The 15,935-nt window shown below is 35.8% G+C and overlaps 1 protein-coding gene across 1 annotated transcript; it reads left to right on the top strand.

The window, feature by feature from the left end:
- The first annotated feature begins 1,377 nt into the window (after positions 1-1,377).
- Positions 1,378-2,894, top strand: LOC135155279 (toll-like receptor 2). The gene is made up of 3 exons (XM_064104215.1): positions 1,378-1,827; positions 2,594-2,598; positions 2,699-2,894. Exons 1-3 carry the CDS (start codon positions 1,378-1,380, stop codon positions 2,892-2,894), a joined length of 651 nt encoding a protein of 216 aa, XP_063960285.1.
- Positions 2,895-15,935: the final 13,041 nt, after the last annotated feature.

The raw sequence follows: 15,935 nt of genomic DNA, 5'->3' as shown, positions 1-15,935 counted from the left end.
TCTTCCCTTGTAGGAATCAATGAAATAAATGATCTACGCTTATCATCCTGCAATATAAAGAGTATAATTCCACTTAACCAATCTTTTCACAGTCCTCATGGTTCTCTCAAAATACATCAGATAGGACTCTATTGGAATGACCTGATCTCCTTTCCAGATTTTGCGTTTTGGGGATTAAATCAAACAAGTGTCCTCAGACTGGACCATAATAAGATCTCTACTCTATCTAACTGTACATTTTGTGGTCTAGACCAGTTGACTGAATTAGATTTATCACATAATATTATAAGATACTTACCTCAAGACATGTTCTTCTGTAATAAACTGTTTCAAAAGTTGAGACTTAATCAAAATCTGATAGAAAGCTGGTCTGACAGTACAGTTTCTAATCTATGCTCCTTGAATCACTTAGATCTATCACATAACAAGATACAAGATATTGAGAGCACTACCCCAAAACTTACCTCTTTGGAATATATAGATCTTTCTTTTAACAGATTTGAACAGGTGCACGCCTTTTTTCTACAAAGTTATTCTAATCTCACATTGCTAGACATGTCTTACAATGATATGTTTTGGATAAGTCCTCAGGTCTTCTCAATTCTATCCAACCTAAAAGAGCTCTACCTCACCAATGAACAATTTAATATGAAAGTATTTTCCACTGCTTTCCAAAACATGCATAATCTTCACATATTGGACTTGTCATCTGCAATGCAGTACAAGACTTTTGACGCCTGGCTGTTAACAAATTTTACATCTCTTAAGAGATTGTTTTTATGTAAAAACAACTTACAGAACAGACATTTGTTTAATACTTTGACTTCTCAATCACAGTTTATAAGTCTTGAAACATTGTTGACACTGGATTTGAGAGAGAATGACCTGGATATGTTAGCGCCAGGAACTTTCAACCCCCTTAAAAAACTTGAAATATTGCTCCTTTCTCAGTCATCTATTAAAGTGTTGCTTTCTGGTGTTTTTGAAGGTCTGATCTCTCTTAAAACATTGGATCTCAGTGAAAATTATATCTCATCATTTATTGGTGATATATTTCCGATACAATCTCAGCTTAGTCTATTGAACCTGAGCAATAACAATGTTAATCTTATACCCGAAACACTATTCAATACAAATCCACATTTGCAAAGTCTTTACATTCAACAAAACCAAATAACTACGATAAAACGAGGAACAATGTTTCCTAAAAATTTCACAATAGATGCATCAGGAAACCCCTTTGTTTGCACTTGTGACTTGCGCTGGTTTCTGAAGTGGCTAAGCTCTAGCAACGTTGAAGTCATCCATCCAAATGATACAAATTGCTCACAATCTTCCTTCAAAGACATGGTAAAATCACAAATCCTGTCATTCAATATGGATAAATACTGTGGCATTAACATCCTTCTTATCACAAGTGTGTCTTTCGCAGCTCTTTTGGTTGCAGCCTTTTCCTTGTTAGCATACTGGAAGCGATGGTGGTTCAACTACAAGGTGTTCCTTCTTAGACTTGCCATCTGTGGCTACAAGGAAATGATCCAGGACTTTGAGGACCAGGAATATGAGTTTCAGCTCAACCTGATGTACCAAGAGGAAGACCAGGAATGGGTGGATGACATCATGAAGCCAGTTCTACAGGAAAGGTTTCCACATCTTGAGAGAGTGGCATTTGGTGACAACGACCTCCACCTCGGGATGTTCTACATCAATGCTCTCCATTATGCCGTTGAGAACAGTTTCAAGACAGTCATTCTGCTAAGCAAGAATTCTGTGCGTGAAGCCTGGTTTATTACCAAGGTACGTATCGCCCTAGAGGAACTCAATAGGGCCGTCTGCACCATCCCGAAGTTTCAAATTAGCGCGCTATTTCTGATCCGGCAAACTAACCCGATCTGAAAAATCTCGAGATAGTTGGCGGTGCAGACGCTATTATCGCGCTAGTTCGTAGGATTAATCTCGAGATTGCAATCCCAAGTCAACTCGGGTTTATTTGCAAAATAGCGCGCTATTTTGCGAATTATCCCGCTAATTCGTCGGTGCAGACACACTCGAGATTGGACTCGGGGTAATTTATTCATGACGTCAGTCCATAATGCAATTCGCGTTCCACTTCCGCCTTGGTCAAAACAAACACGTGCGAAAGTCAACTTTATACATGCGAATAGCGTTCATAAGCAACGATGGTGTCCCCACCAGTGAATGGATTTTGGGAGAGACCCCGGGAGAGACCAGACCGAAGGGGGAGGCGCTCATCGCATCGACGATGGTCATATTCAATAACAACACTGACAGCATGTTGTCTTAATTCTTCGCAAAATGTGAGCAAATAGCATTTCTTTCCTCCTTCTCCCTCTCTCTGTCGTTGCCTCCTACTCCGCCATCATATCTTCACTCGCTGAGCTGAAAGGATTGTTGCATAACACCGGTTGAATTCGGCGAAAGTACTAGTGAAAGGAGTTCATTGCTTGCATATCGCGGGAAGTTATTCAAAAGCGCGGGCCGTTGAAACTCCAAGATCCGAAAGTGCGCATGCCCGGAATATCGGGCTTGTTGCCTCGCTCGAGCAGATATAGCTCCTCGTGGGATGGTGCAGACGGGGTTTCTCGAATCTCGAGATTAATCGCGAAGAGGGCTGATCGGGCTAAAATCTCGAGATTGAGCAAACTCGGGATGGTGCAGCACCGCCTATTGACAGCAGACTGGACAAGGTCATACTGTTTTTCCTTGAGTATATCGACGATGACGATCTCCCATACCTGGTCAGGTTGTTCCTGAGTAAAAACAAACCTTACATGCTGTGGACGGACGATGAAGATGGTCAAGAACTATTCTGGGCTCAGTTTGAGAAGAGCATGAGAGGAAATAGGCAACTCAATAGTGTTATCCCTGTCTAATTACATGACCTGTTATCTCTAAAATGTTGGCCCACTTATTAACCGATGTGTTAAATCACTGGAGTAACTAAATGATCTTAAGGGTCAAATGTAACACAACCTAACATATCAACACTAGGCATATTCGAATAGTATCAAGGCTTATGTCACCCTACGAATAGTTATTCATGTTCAAAGATAGGAACATAATATCTGTATCCCAGAGGAAACTTGGGCTATGTATTATTCTGATCTATCTTCTGGGTCTGTATCAAATTTATGACCCTTGACCTTGCAAACGCAAAACAAATCAGATCACTTCCAGTACCCTTGGCATGCATCTGTTTGAATCTGATCCATCCATCATTCTTTAGTTATCACAAGAACTTACAATTTCATGCATATAGTGACCTATGCAACAAATGACCTTTTGCCTCATGGCCACATAATCTGATCAGATCTCTCTCATATGCATACATGAACTGACTTTCAAGTTGATCTATCAACCACATACAAGGAGAAGGGGGTAAAACTTACTGCACACAGTAAAAACGCTGTTTAAGATTTTATACAACGCTGTTTACTATATGAACCTTAAAGTAATTGTTTAACCGTTTAAACAATCATGTTTAATTTATTGAAGATTATATATTGAAAATTAAACTTTGTTGCTTAAAATTTAAACACTTGTTTAAACTGTTTAAACAATTACTGTAAGGTTCATATAGGAAACAGAGTTGTATTTTTTTTTTACTGTGCACTGACACAACTCTGATTTCAACTTTGCCCTGATCCAAGAGTATTCAAAGTCTTGGGACCCATTAAGAGGTTGAAAGAGGCACAAAAAATCCTTCTACCAATTTATTGAAGAGTGAATAGGATGGATGAAAAGTGCATTTGACTTCTTTAAGATGATAACTTAATTCAAGCAGCAACAGACTAGCAGTCTTAACCGCGTCATCCAGGACTACTCATATCTAGCCAGCACAATGCAACATTCTGAACTGTGTAGTCTTGTAAACATAGGCCCACTTGAATGTATGATAACACACTAATTAATCACTCACTGCATTTGTTCCACAATTATTGTATTATCTGGTAGCAAACAAGTACTTTCATCCGGCTTTCATCTCAAAAACATTCTCTGTGTAACTAAAAGTATTATTGTCTAATTCGTTCTATGTATGTTTGATGGTTGCCTCACAATGTAGGCCTAATAATTTTAAGATTAGTTATTTATATATAACACACAGTCAATGAGAGGCCACACAAAGTGTTGGTCACCTCACTCCCCCCCCCCCCCCCTTCAACATGTAAACAAACAACTTGTTTGTATTTCTCAGCCTAAATCATATTTTCTTACTTTTCAGGTAAGCCTGGATATCAAGTATATAGTAAATCACGGCTGTAAATAATGCATTTATGGCTGACTTTAAAGAGTTGTATGTAATGTAACCGTTATTTTGCACTAGTTCAATAATTAATAATTTTGCTCATTTGCTTTGCAAGAGTACAGGAAATGCAAGTTTGTTATGCAGAGAGTACTATGGACTAATTTAAACTTTGAATGTGCAAGCAATAGTGTTTATGAATCTATGAACATTGCAGCTGTGGCATGGTGTGCTACACCATTGCAAACTTCTGCCGTTTTTTTTGGCAGCCGTTAACAACTTTGCTATTCGTGCTGTTATCGTTATAGAGTACCGAAGAGTGACATCGATCAGTTGCCATGGTGTCATGGCGGGCTGGTTTGTTTGTTTGTTTTATTTTATTTCTGCGTTCACAATACATTATCAAAAAGTATTTACATTGTTTGCAATATATAAAACAATCCATAATGTTTACAACATAAACATAATAATTAGAGAAAAAAAATGGTTTGGGTATATATACTTCACATTACATAAATAGAAAAAAAATGATTTGGGCATATACTTCACATTAGGATGATAATAAAAAGCAGCATAAACAAATGAACGCAGGAGACCGCCATCGTGAGCGGTTAAGCTTGTAGTTGATGGCGGCCTCATAAAAAGGGTTCGTGACTAAGATCGGTAATTGCTGAACAAGTGGGTGCGATGCAGGTGCAGGTGCGGGTGCTGTAAATAGCAGTATAATTATTGTTATTATCATTTTTAATTTATAGTTTTTGGTTGTTAATGATAATCAATTTGAAGTGTCGGATGAATAAGATTGAATGATATTTTTTTTTAAGAGTTGATTTTAATGAGTATTAAGTAGAACAAGATTTAATATTGTCTGCAAGATTATTCCAAATGTCTGGACCATGATGTCGAATTGATTTAGAGGTAATTAACAGTCTGGGGTTTGTGAGATGAAAGTTTCCAGATGTACGAGTTGGGTAGGTATGGACAGAACTATTGAACTTAAACATGTCATCAAAAGACGATGGGAGTAGATTATTGATATACTTAAACATAATGATAGCTACTTGAAGAGTGTACAAGTCGGCAACTTTCAGTGTTTTCTGTTTGAAAAATAAAGGGTCAGTGTGAGCCAGGTAATGCGATCCTGTACAAATGCGAATAATTCTCTTTTGTAATCTAAAAATAGAAGTCAGCTTTGTAGAGCCACAATTAGCCCAAACAACGTTACAATAGGTTATGTACGGGAGTACTAAGGAATTATACAATAGGAATAACGTTTTAAGAGGCAAGATAAATTTTAACTTAGAAATAATTCCAATGCTTCTTGAAATACACATTGTAATATGGTGCAGATGCTCATTCCAAGATAAAGCTTCATCTATGATGACCCCTAAAAATCTAGAGTGCGTTTTACGTTCTAATGACTTGCCGTCAATCTGTAAGTGAATTTGAGTGTTAGAATTATGAGAATGATGTTGAAAATATATGTAATGAGTTTTTTGTGTGTTCAGAGATAATTTGTTAGCTTTGAACCACTGTGATACTTTATTTATTTCATGATTTAAAATATTGTATAAGGAAGTGAGATTTTTATGAGAAAAAAATATATTTGTGTCGTCAGCGAATAATATAAAAGATAAAATGGATGATGTATTAATAATGTCATTTACATATATTAAAAATAATAGTGGGCCTAAGATGGAGCCTTGAGGGACACCACAATGAACTAAAAGTGAATCAGAGTCGTGACCATTAAATGAGACGTATTGTTTTCGATTTCTTAAGTAATCTTTAAACCAAAGAAGGGATTGACCCCGTACGCCATAATAGTTGAGTTTTGAGAGTAGAATGTCGTGATTAAGTGTATCGAATGCCTTACTAAGGTCACAAAATATCCCAATGACATGTTCTTTGTTAGCAATGGCGTTTGTAATTTTGTCATAGATTTGAATTAATGCCAAGTTTGTTGAGTAATTCTTCCTAAAGCCATATTGATTAGAATTTAGCAGATTGTGTTTGATAATGAATTTATAAAGTCTATTATATACTATTTTTTCTAAGATTTTTGATATAGTTGGGAGAAGAGAAATGGGGCGATAATTACTAATTTCATGGGGATTGTCTTTTTTGAAAATTGGATTGATTTTGGCAATTTTGAATAAGTCGGGAAAAACTCCTTGTGATAATGATTTATTAAAAATGTTACTAAGAGGATTAGCAAGTGGGTGGATTATTTCTTTTAAAAGAGACATACTAATTATATCATGTCCATGTGATTTTGAACTGTTAAGAGACCGTGTAATGTTGATAATTTCATTGGGGTCCGTTGGGTTAAGAAATATAGAGTGTGGATTTGATTCGTGGAGATAGTCGGTGAACCGCGCATTAGGGCTATTAATTTTGCTTGCAAGTTTGGGTCCGATATTTGTGAAAAATGAATTAAATGAATTTGCATGAAGGGAAGTGTCAATTTTAGAACCATTTAAAGTCATATCATCAGTAGGAGGGGGGTCTGTCTTTGTTCCCATTACCTCTTTAATGATTTTCCAAGTTGCATTAGTGTTTGAACTAGCATCCTTTATTCTATTAGCATAATACATTTTACGGGATATACGAATTAATTTTGTCAATTTGTTTCGATATACTTTATATGTTTTTAAGTTAGCTTCGGACGGTCTGCGTAAATGCGACTTGTAAAGGCGATTACGTGTATGTATTGATTTCAATATACCTCTTGTTATCCAGGGAAGTTTTGGGATTTTTTTTCGATTATTTTTCATTCTACCTATTGGGATATTCTTATCATAATAATGTTGTAATTTATCATTAAAGTGATTATATGATGTGTTTGCGTCATCTTCATTATAGATATCCTCCCATTCCTCAATTATTAAGTCTTGTTTCAATAATTCAATATTACGTTTAGATTCTCTTCTATATGTATGTTGGTTAAATGTTTTGATGTAAGGTAGTTTTAACTCACAGGTTAGAAAAATTGGTAAGTGGTCTAAAACTTCAGAGCATAGAATTCCACCTATCATTTTGTTGTTCATGTTATGTACGTTGGAAAAAATGTTGTCAATTTGAGTTGATGAATTTGGGCTGATTCTAGTGGAATTATTTATAAATGAATGGAAGCCAAATGAGTACATTAGTTTCATGAAATTGTTTGATTTATTATTGTCGACTGAGGGTAGGAAATTGATATTAAAATCACCAAAAATAAAACAATTTTTATTTTCATTACTTATTATATGGAGATATTGCTCTGTTTCCTCATAAAAAGAATCAAAATTAGAACCTGGTGGTCGATAGATTAGACCTATGACGACATTTTTAAATTCTGTGTTTTCAATTTCAATAAACAAAGACTCAGCATTTAAGAGTTTCACATCGGAACGGATCTTAAATTTTAGTTTTTCGGCTATATAGAATGCTACCCCTCCACCTCTTTTTCCTTTGCGGTCTGCCCTAATCAGTTTATAATCTGGTAAATTAAACAAATCTGGTGAATTTTCATGTAGCCATGTCTCGCTAATACCAATAACAGAAAAGTTGAAATTGTTTAACGTGTGCAAGAGATTTTCAAAATATTCGAAGTTTCTATTCAGACTTCTTAAATTAGCGTGTAAAAGAGAAATATCATGATTACTACTAAATATGTTGTTAAATTCTTGAGGTGTGTAATATTTACTGTTGTGTGAATTTTCTATTAAATTGTCAGGAATAAAGGAGAGTGAATTCATCCAAATTGATGAAATATAAAGTACCAGAGACTATGTAAGGGGATATACTGCGATCGTGCTTGTGGTGAGGGTGCATGTGTGTGTAACTGTGATGCTGATGTGCAGTTAATATAAATGAAAAATATGTCTACAAAAATAATAAGACCCATCTTGGTCAGCATATATAGGATGCAGAACGGCAGAGCTCAACCACCTAAGTACATAGATACATGAGTTGAGATCTAGTCCAGTCAATATAGGGTTTGACCCACCACTAATTGCAACACGAGATATTCCACTGCAATGCTTTCAAGGAAGGTCCCCTAAACAACATACTAAAAGTCCCAAAAAATCCAAGCAGTGGAAATTTATGAAATTTGCATATTATGCAAATTAGCCATAAAAAGTTAGAAAAAGAAAGAAAATAGCCCAAAGATTACAAATTGAGTGTCCAAAATAATTCAATTTGAGCGAAAATCATGATAAATAACTGTATTCAAAGTTTTTGGTCAAAAAAGCAAAAAAATCTACCTCATTTGCATAATATGCAAATAAGCATCCTTATATGGAAAAATGTCAAGGTATTGTCATTTTTCTCTCATTAACTGCTTGAAAATTTCATTAATGTTGAAATTTACATGCTGCTATCACTAAGGACGTTGAGTACATTTGTATTTCGCTTAGTGTCTGTAGTGTAATTTGCATATTATGCAAATAAAAGTATCTAACATGTTATGAATATTCAAGAAAACACACTAGTGATAGATCCCTCAAAAATTGCAAGTAGATTATTGAAATTGGAATATGACAATACCTTACAGGAAGGTTTCCTAAACGCCATATTAAAAGTCCTTGAATATACAAGCATGATAGGAAAATCACAAAATTTGCATTTTATTCAAATTAGCCATAATGAATTACAAATAAGGAAAATACTCCAAATATTGGAAATCAAGTGCAGAAAACAATATGACTTGAACTAGAGCCCATGATAAGTTTTACAAATTTATTTGTTTTTTAAATAAATCTGCCTCATTTGCATATATATGAGCATCTTTGTATGGAAAAAATCAAGAAATTTTGATTTTTCTCACAAAAACAGTTATGAGAACATTTTAGTCTAGATCAATATGATGTGATCACTAAGAATGGCAAATACATTAGTAATCAGCTTAATATCTAACGTGTAATTTACATATTATGCAAATAAGCATCCAACATGTTATAAATATGCAAGGAAACACAGACGTTATTCTTTCCTCGAAAATTCCATGTAGATTATGTGTATCAACCATGATGACCTTCCCTACACTTCTTGCTTGGTTGATATTGACATTTGTCACGAGCAGTTACCCAACTCATATTGTGCAATGATGAGTCCATTCTACATGGATCCCACTGCTTGAATGCTTCATTATTTCCATCCAAGTCTTGCTCTCTTCTTGACTTTGTAGAGACTTTGCGTTTCTTGCGAGTATAGTCCATGCTAGCAAGCTCGTGGATTGCCAAGTGATCAGCACAAGATGTCACACCGTACAAATAAAAGCCCATTAGCTTCGAATATTTGGTCCTTGTAGCACACCACTTAGCTTATAAACTTGGGGTCATTGTATTCAAAGCGCTTAACAATAAATCTCCACCCGACATATCGGAGCTCTTATCTCAGCATAGACCAACAAGCAGTCTCAGATCAGCAGATCAAGCATTGCTGAGGAAATCTCTCAGCCACACAACCTGGGGCGACAGAGCCTTCTACATCTCTGGGCCAAAGCTGTGGAATAGCCTTCCCCAATTTATCAGGGGAGCAGAGACCCAATCAACTTTTGAGTCTTACCTGAAGACCTTTCTGTTCTCCACCCCAACATTATCCCAAGAATAACTCAATTATAGCATTACTAGGACAGTACTTAAACTGAATGATGATCCTAGGCACTGATTGAAGACCGTGAAGTCATTGAAATTTGTGAGATATTTCCTATTTTTGAGTAAGTGCCATGAGCGTCCAGCTGAGGCGGATACCGGCGCTTTATAAGAACCCATCATCATCATCATCATCACGTGTCTTGGTGGTGAATATGAGTACTTGCTTGGATCACAAGATCTCTGGGCATGCTTAATAAGAGTAACAATGGATATTTGCCTTTACGAGCGACATGAAAGCCATTCATAAAATCATGATGAAGGCTTAAAGTGCATTATACTATAGGCATCTTTCTCAGATACAGGAATCGTGATTAGACGTTCTTGCTGAATCCAGTTGCTGCTTCATGATGAAGCATCTATTTTCTGTTCTTTCCTCTTTGATAAAGAGGCAACCATCTCCAAATATTAAAGCTATAGTTTCTAAGTAAGTCGTATGCAAATCATATTATTAATTTCCTGATATTTATGGTAAACACAAATTCCTCAGTGAGACAATGAACAAACCAGATGGAGGACTAAGCCAGATTATTGCCTTTCCAACAAGAGGACACAATATAATGGAACACCCATAACATCACCATCAAATACCACCCAACATTGATTAGACAGTGTGTACCACTTCCAGGATTTATTTGCCACAATGTGTTACTCATGTGTATACTGTGAGGTTATCCAGAGGAATAAACCTTTTAGTCATCATGGTACGACTAAGGATGTTCTTCTGGAGGAATGCTGACTTTATTACTGTCATGCAGATCTATGAACTTTGGACAATCATACAACTCTCTGTACTGAAATCCGACAAGTCGAGCATAGGAGACTGAATGCCAACCAAGAGGACTTTAACAAGAACACACCGTTAAGCACGTCTTCTTCCGACACAATGAGACAATGGACATGAGTTGTGTTGGAAAATGTCAAGAGTTTTAGAGAAAGGCTATAGGAAGGCTTGCACATTTTAGAGCTCCAAAAGCATCAGTAAGGTAAAGCTCAGAATGGCTACAATGCAACTAGCTAAATAGGCCAGACAGAATCTCTGCTACACTTCTTAATGAGACTACTCATCAGATCTTACATGCCATAAGTTTGCTTTTCTTGGCCTCCCTTTACCATGTTTATGCGGTGAAATTTCGAGAAAGTCTCAGTCGTTCCCATCCATATAAGAAAGGGTTGTCAACTCTATCAAACTTCACACCAATTCAAATACTGTGCTTTGTTCTTGTCAATCCAATCATCTTGTCAGACTAACAACCCGGCTGAGGAAGCGAAGAACATATTTCCAGTATTTTTCCTTGAATATAAATCATATCAGGATTTGAATGCTTAGTGATAGCAGTATATCAATTTGAAAACTGGAATGTTTTCACTGCAGTCAATGTGATAAAAATCAAAATTTCTTGACATTTACCATATAAGGATACTTATTTTCATAATATGCAAATGAGGAAGATTTGCTAGCTTTTTTTTAAATAAAGACATTAAACTTACGTATTCATCATGAACTTTTGTTCAAAATTACTTGCTGTGGAGTTTAATTTGTAATCTTTGGATCAATTTCCTCATTTTCTAATTTCTTAAATGGCTAATTTGCATAACATGCAAATCAATTTTCAGGCATTGTGATGAATTCTCATGCTTAGTGATATAGTAGCATATTAATGTCAACATTAATGAAATGTTTTCAAGCAGTCTATATGAGCAAAATCACAATATCTTGACATTTTTTCCATATATAGATGCTTATTTGCATAATATGCAAATGAGGTAGAATTTTTTGCACTTTTGATTCAAAACATTGAATTCAGTTACTCATCATGAATTTCCATTCAAATTAAATTGTTGTGGGCATTTAATTTGTAATCTTTGGATTATTTCCCTTCTTTTTCTAATTTGTCATGGCTAATTTGCATAATATGCAAATTTCATAAATTTCCACTGCTTGGATTTCTTGGGACTTTTAGTATGTTGTTTAGGGGACCTTCCTGGAAAGCATTTCAGTGGAATATCTCGTGTTGCAATTAGTGGTGGGTTACCCCCCTATTCTGGCTAGATTGACTGGACTAATCATTACACATAAATAATAAACGATCATAATACAAATGAATTAAAAGCAAACCCAGAAATATGCTTACGGATTTGTATTGATAGTCAAAGATCTAGTATGTATTAATTGGCATGATAAAATCACTCCCATTAATTCCATGTATTAACACAGAAGGCGTAAAGTTTGAATAGCCACGCCCTCCCTGATCAGATAGGTGAATGTTTGTGTGCTAGTTTAATATTTATGGATAATTATGCGTATGGGCCTGTCTTGTATTGGAAAATAATGAAGTTTGTTTCGAAGCGCTTATCTATCTGCCTTGAAGTACACGATCAGTCCCGCGTTTTTAAAGGTACGTCAAATCATGCATGAAATAGCCACACCTCCTCTGATCAGGGAGCGCTGTATACATGATGTGTGTATAGGCACACATATTGAATTTAGCAAATTGGACAAATCAATATAATTGGTCACATACAATGTGAAATCAACCCGTCTATCCCCTATTGAATATTCAAGTCTTGTGTCACAATAAAGATTGATCATGCATGTATAACCCCGCCCTCTCTGACCAAATACTTGGGTACATGCGTGTTTTCATATTAGGACTCATTTGCAAAATAGGAATTTTGTAAGCTCACATCAATCATATCAGTTATTAATGAAATAACCTGAATGCCGGGCGTAGGAGTACTAGTATATAGGTATACGTTGATCATGCATGGAATAACCACGCCCCCTTTGATCAGACACAACATGTGCATGGTATATGCCGGCGAACAAGACGTAATTGACATGTTTAACATGCACATCATGTAATGGGTATGCATATTGTAAGTTCAACCCAATACATAAAGAGGGGGGGGGGGGGGTCATCAAAATCTTCGGGATGGCTGTTACAGTGATTTACAAGATAATAAAACGATACAGAAAAGATTTTACAATAGAGTGGTTTCCTAATAACTGAAAGCATTCCGAAGTGTAATCAACATGTTCGTTGGAAATTGAGAATTCAAACCATGCCTGCTAAAATAAAGAGGTCGTTACTAAGCATTATCTGCCAACATAAAAATGTCATTGTAATTCCAAGGATTAGAATATCCCACACTCTCTGATCAGATAGTAAGACTTAAATAGTACATCATATAGGCATGCAATGCAGGCATACAAAGTAACAGGATCAGTAAATGATACAAAGAAAATTTGGGGATAAAGAGGTTTCCTAATGACATTCCGCATTATATTCAACACATAATAGATCAATGCGAGTCGTGTGAAGGAGACTATTCCTGCCTTTCCTAGCGAACATTTGTGTACGGCGTACACGCATACATAGCCACACCTTTACTGCTCACTTACAAAACGTTATGGCGCATGCGTGTTTTCAATTCAAGTGTTTGTAGCAATTAAAGCTCGTACATAATAAACCATTAAACAGAAATTTGGCGGTGATAAGCCACACCCCAATCTGATCAGACAGTGATGTAAAACAGGCACGCGTAAGATCATGCATGACCAACGATATTAACACAACAATCACAGATCGACAAATTGTCGATCCATGATTGTTGGTCAATAGGGGTTTTACATTTCAAACGAACCGTTTAAAATACTTGTGTTCATTATAGTCTCATTCATTGCTCGATCAAGCAAATGGTATTACATTTCAAGCGAATTTGTTAAAATACTCAAGGTGGAGAACAATTAATAATGCAGATACCAGAAGAATACCTTTGGTCTGCAGCACTAAGGTTTGCAAAAGTTATGGGGGTACTTGTATACCCTGACAAATTGGAAATAATTAGTAATCAATTAAGTGACATTATTCAGCATTGAGAATTTTAACCAGATTGTATTGTGAGTCGCTTACACGCATGCGTAGCCACACCCTCACTGACGAGATGTTATGGCGCATGCGTATAACAATTACAGAGTTTGAGGCAAAACTCGTACCTAATACCAGGGAAGTGTTATATAACACTTCCCTGGTTCATGCATGACCAACGCTATTGACACAATAGGGGTTTTACATTTCAGACGAACCGTTTAAAATACTTGTGTTCATTATAGTCTCATTCATTGCTCGATCAGGCAATGGGATTTACATTTCAAGCGAATTAGTAACAATATAGTTGAGATGGAGAACACTTAATAATGCAATTACCATAGGAATACCTTTGGTCTGCAGTACTAAGGTTTGCAGAGATTCTGGAGGTACTTAAATGAAACAAAACCCTGACAAACTGGAAATAATAGTAATCAATTGAGTGACATTGTTCAGCATTGATAATCGTTTTCAACCAGATTGTCAGCGCTTACGCGCATGCTTAGCCACACCCTCACTGATGAGATGTTATGGCGCATGCGTATAACAGTTACATAATTTGTGGCAAAGCTCGTATACCTAATACCATGGAGCAATGCTAATATCATTAAAACATAAATTTGGAGGTAATAAGCCACACCCCAATCTGATTAGACAGTGATGTAAAGCAGGCACGCGTAAGTTCATGCATGACCAACGGTATTAACACAACAATCATAGATCGACAATAGGCATTGCATTACAAACAAACCGTTTAAAATACTTAAGTAGCAGTCTCATTCAATGCTCAATCAAGCAAATGGGATTGCATTTCAAGTGAATCGGTTAAAATTGTTGAGATGATAAACAATAATGCAATAAGCACAAGAGTACCTATGATCTTTAGTGCTAAGTTTTGCAAGATTCTAGAGGTATATATGAATGATAAAAAAGACAATTTGAGATAAGTGGTAATTATTGTTGAGTAAATATAATTCAGCATTGAAAATAAATTTTAACCAAATTGGCAAAAGAAACGGTTAAATACAGATATACATAAATAGGATATTTCTAAACTTCTCAATCAGTTATATTATTTAAGGGCCGGGACTTTATTAGCCTTCAAAATTGAAGTAGGCAATGAAAAGTATGGAGTGCAATTGATAAAACGTGCTTCATCTTGTATGAAAAACCCAGAATTAAAATTTATGTTTTACTTCTATACATTTCCTTGTTTTCTTGTTTTTCGAATGTATCCAATATGCCAAAACATATCCTTGTATTCATCTTTAACATTTGCGATGAATATAATTTAACATTACAACGATGCAAGATCAGTCAAGGTACAGCTGTGGTTAGTATAGTGGATAAACATCCGTAAATAAGAGAAAATTTGAAGGTAAATACAAATGCTATATGGGAAGTGCTTTTGTGGCTTTTCATTTTCTCGTCAACACATACTGTACTTGACTTTGTTCAAAGTTATGATTGGAATGTATCCAAAATATTAAACATCAGGCATTAAAAAATGTCTGTTGTACACATGGCATGAATATTAACTCGCTTTTTTCAACATGTTTTGAAGAAAGATATTTCTAATTATCGACTGGAAACTTAAAATAGAAGCAGATTTTGTCAGTGCCAGTGACCTTGAAATAACAAAAAGGATAAAAATGGAAATCAATATGATAATAATTTCAAAGTCAAGCATAGTACGTTTACAAATAGAGATCAGGGGTCGTTCTTTAGTATGTTCGAATGGTATTCTATTTCATAATCAAAACAGTGCAAGGAAGGTTAGAAAGGCAAGTGGTAATAAACACAAACAAAACAGTCGATTTCCGAAATGGAAAGGAAAAGGCGATGTTTCATTCAGTCATAAAATCAGTTGAGTAGTAAAATCTCGATTCGTTAGAAAAAATGGGGAAGAAAGAGTCATATCACCTATTGTAACGTTGATGTTGCTCAATCCCTGTAGAGTGTAAGGGTTCCATGCAATAGTACCTTTTTCCTTCCATTGGAGGACGATTTTAGCACCTTGTAAATTTATTCTAGTAGATTGATTTTTTTCCTTCCGCAACTTGTAAGCAATTTCGGCAAGGTGGCCACGTTGAGCTTTCAGGGTGGGAGGGAGGTCGGTTCTGACCGTAATGCGAGGGGGAGGTGATGATTGCGTTT

This window comes from Lytechinus pictus, chromosome 8, assembly GCF_037042905.1.
Source record: "Lytechinus pictus isolate F3 Inbred chromosome 8, Lp3.0, whole genome shotgun sequence".
NCBI classification, from domain to species: domain Eukaryota; kingdom Metazoa; phylum Echinodermata; class Echinoidea; order Temnopleuroida; family Toxopneustidae; genus Lytechinus; species Lytechinus pictus.
The sequence above is the reverse complement of the archived record's forward strand: the minus strand, read 5'-3'. Positions and strand labels throughout refer to the sequence as shown.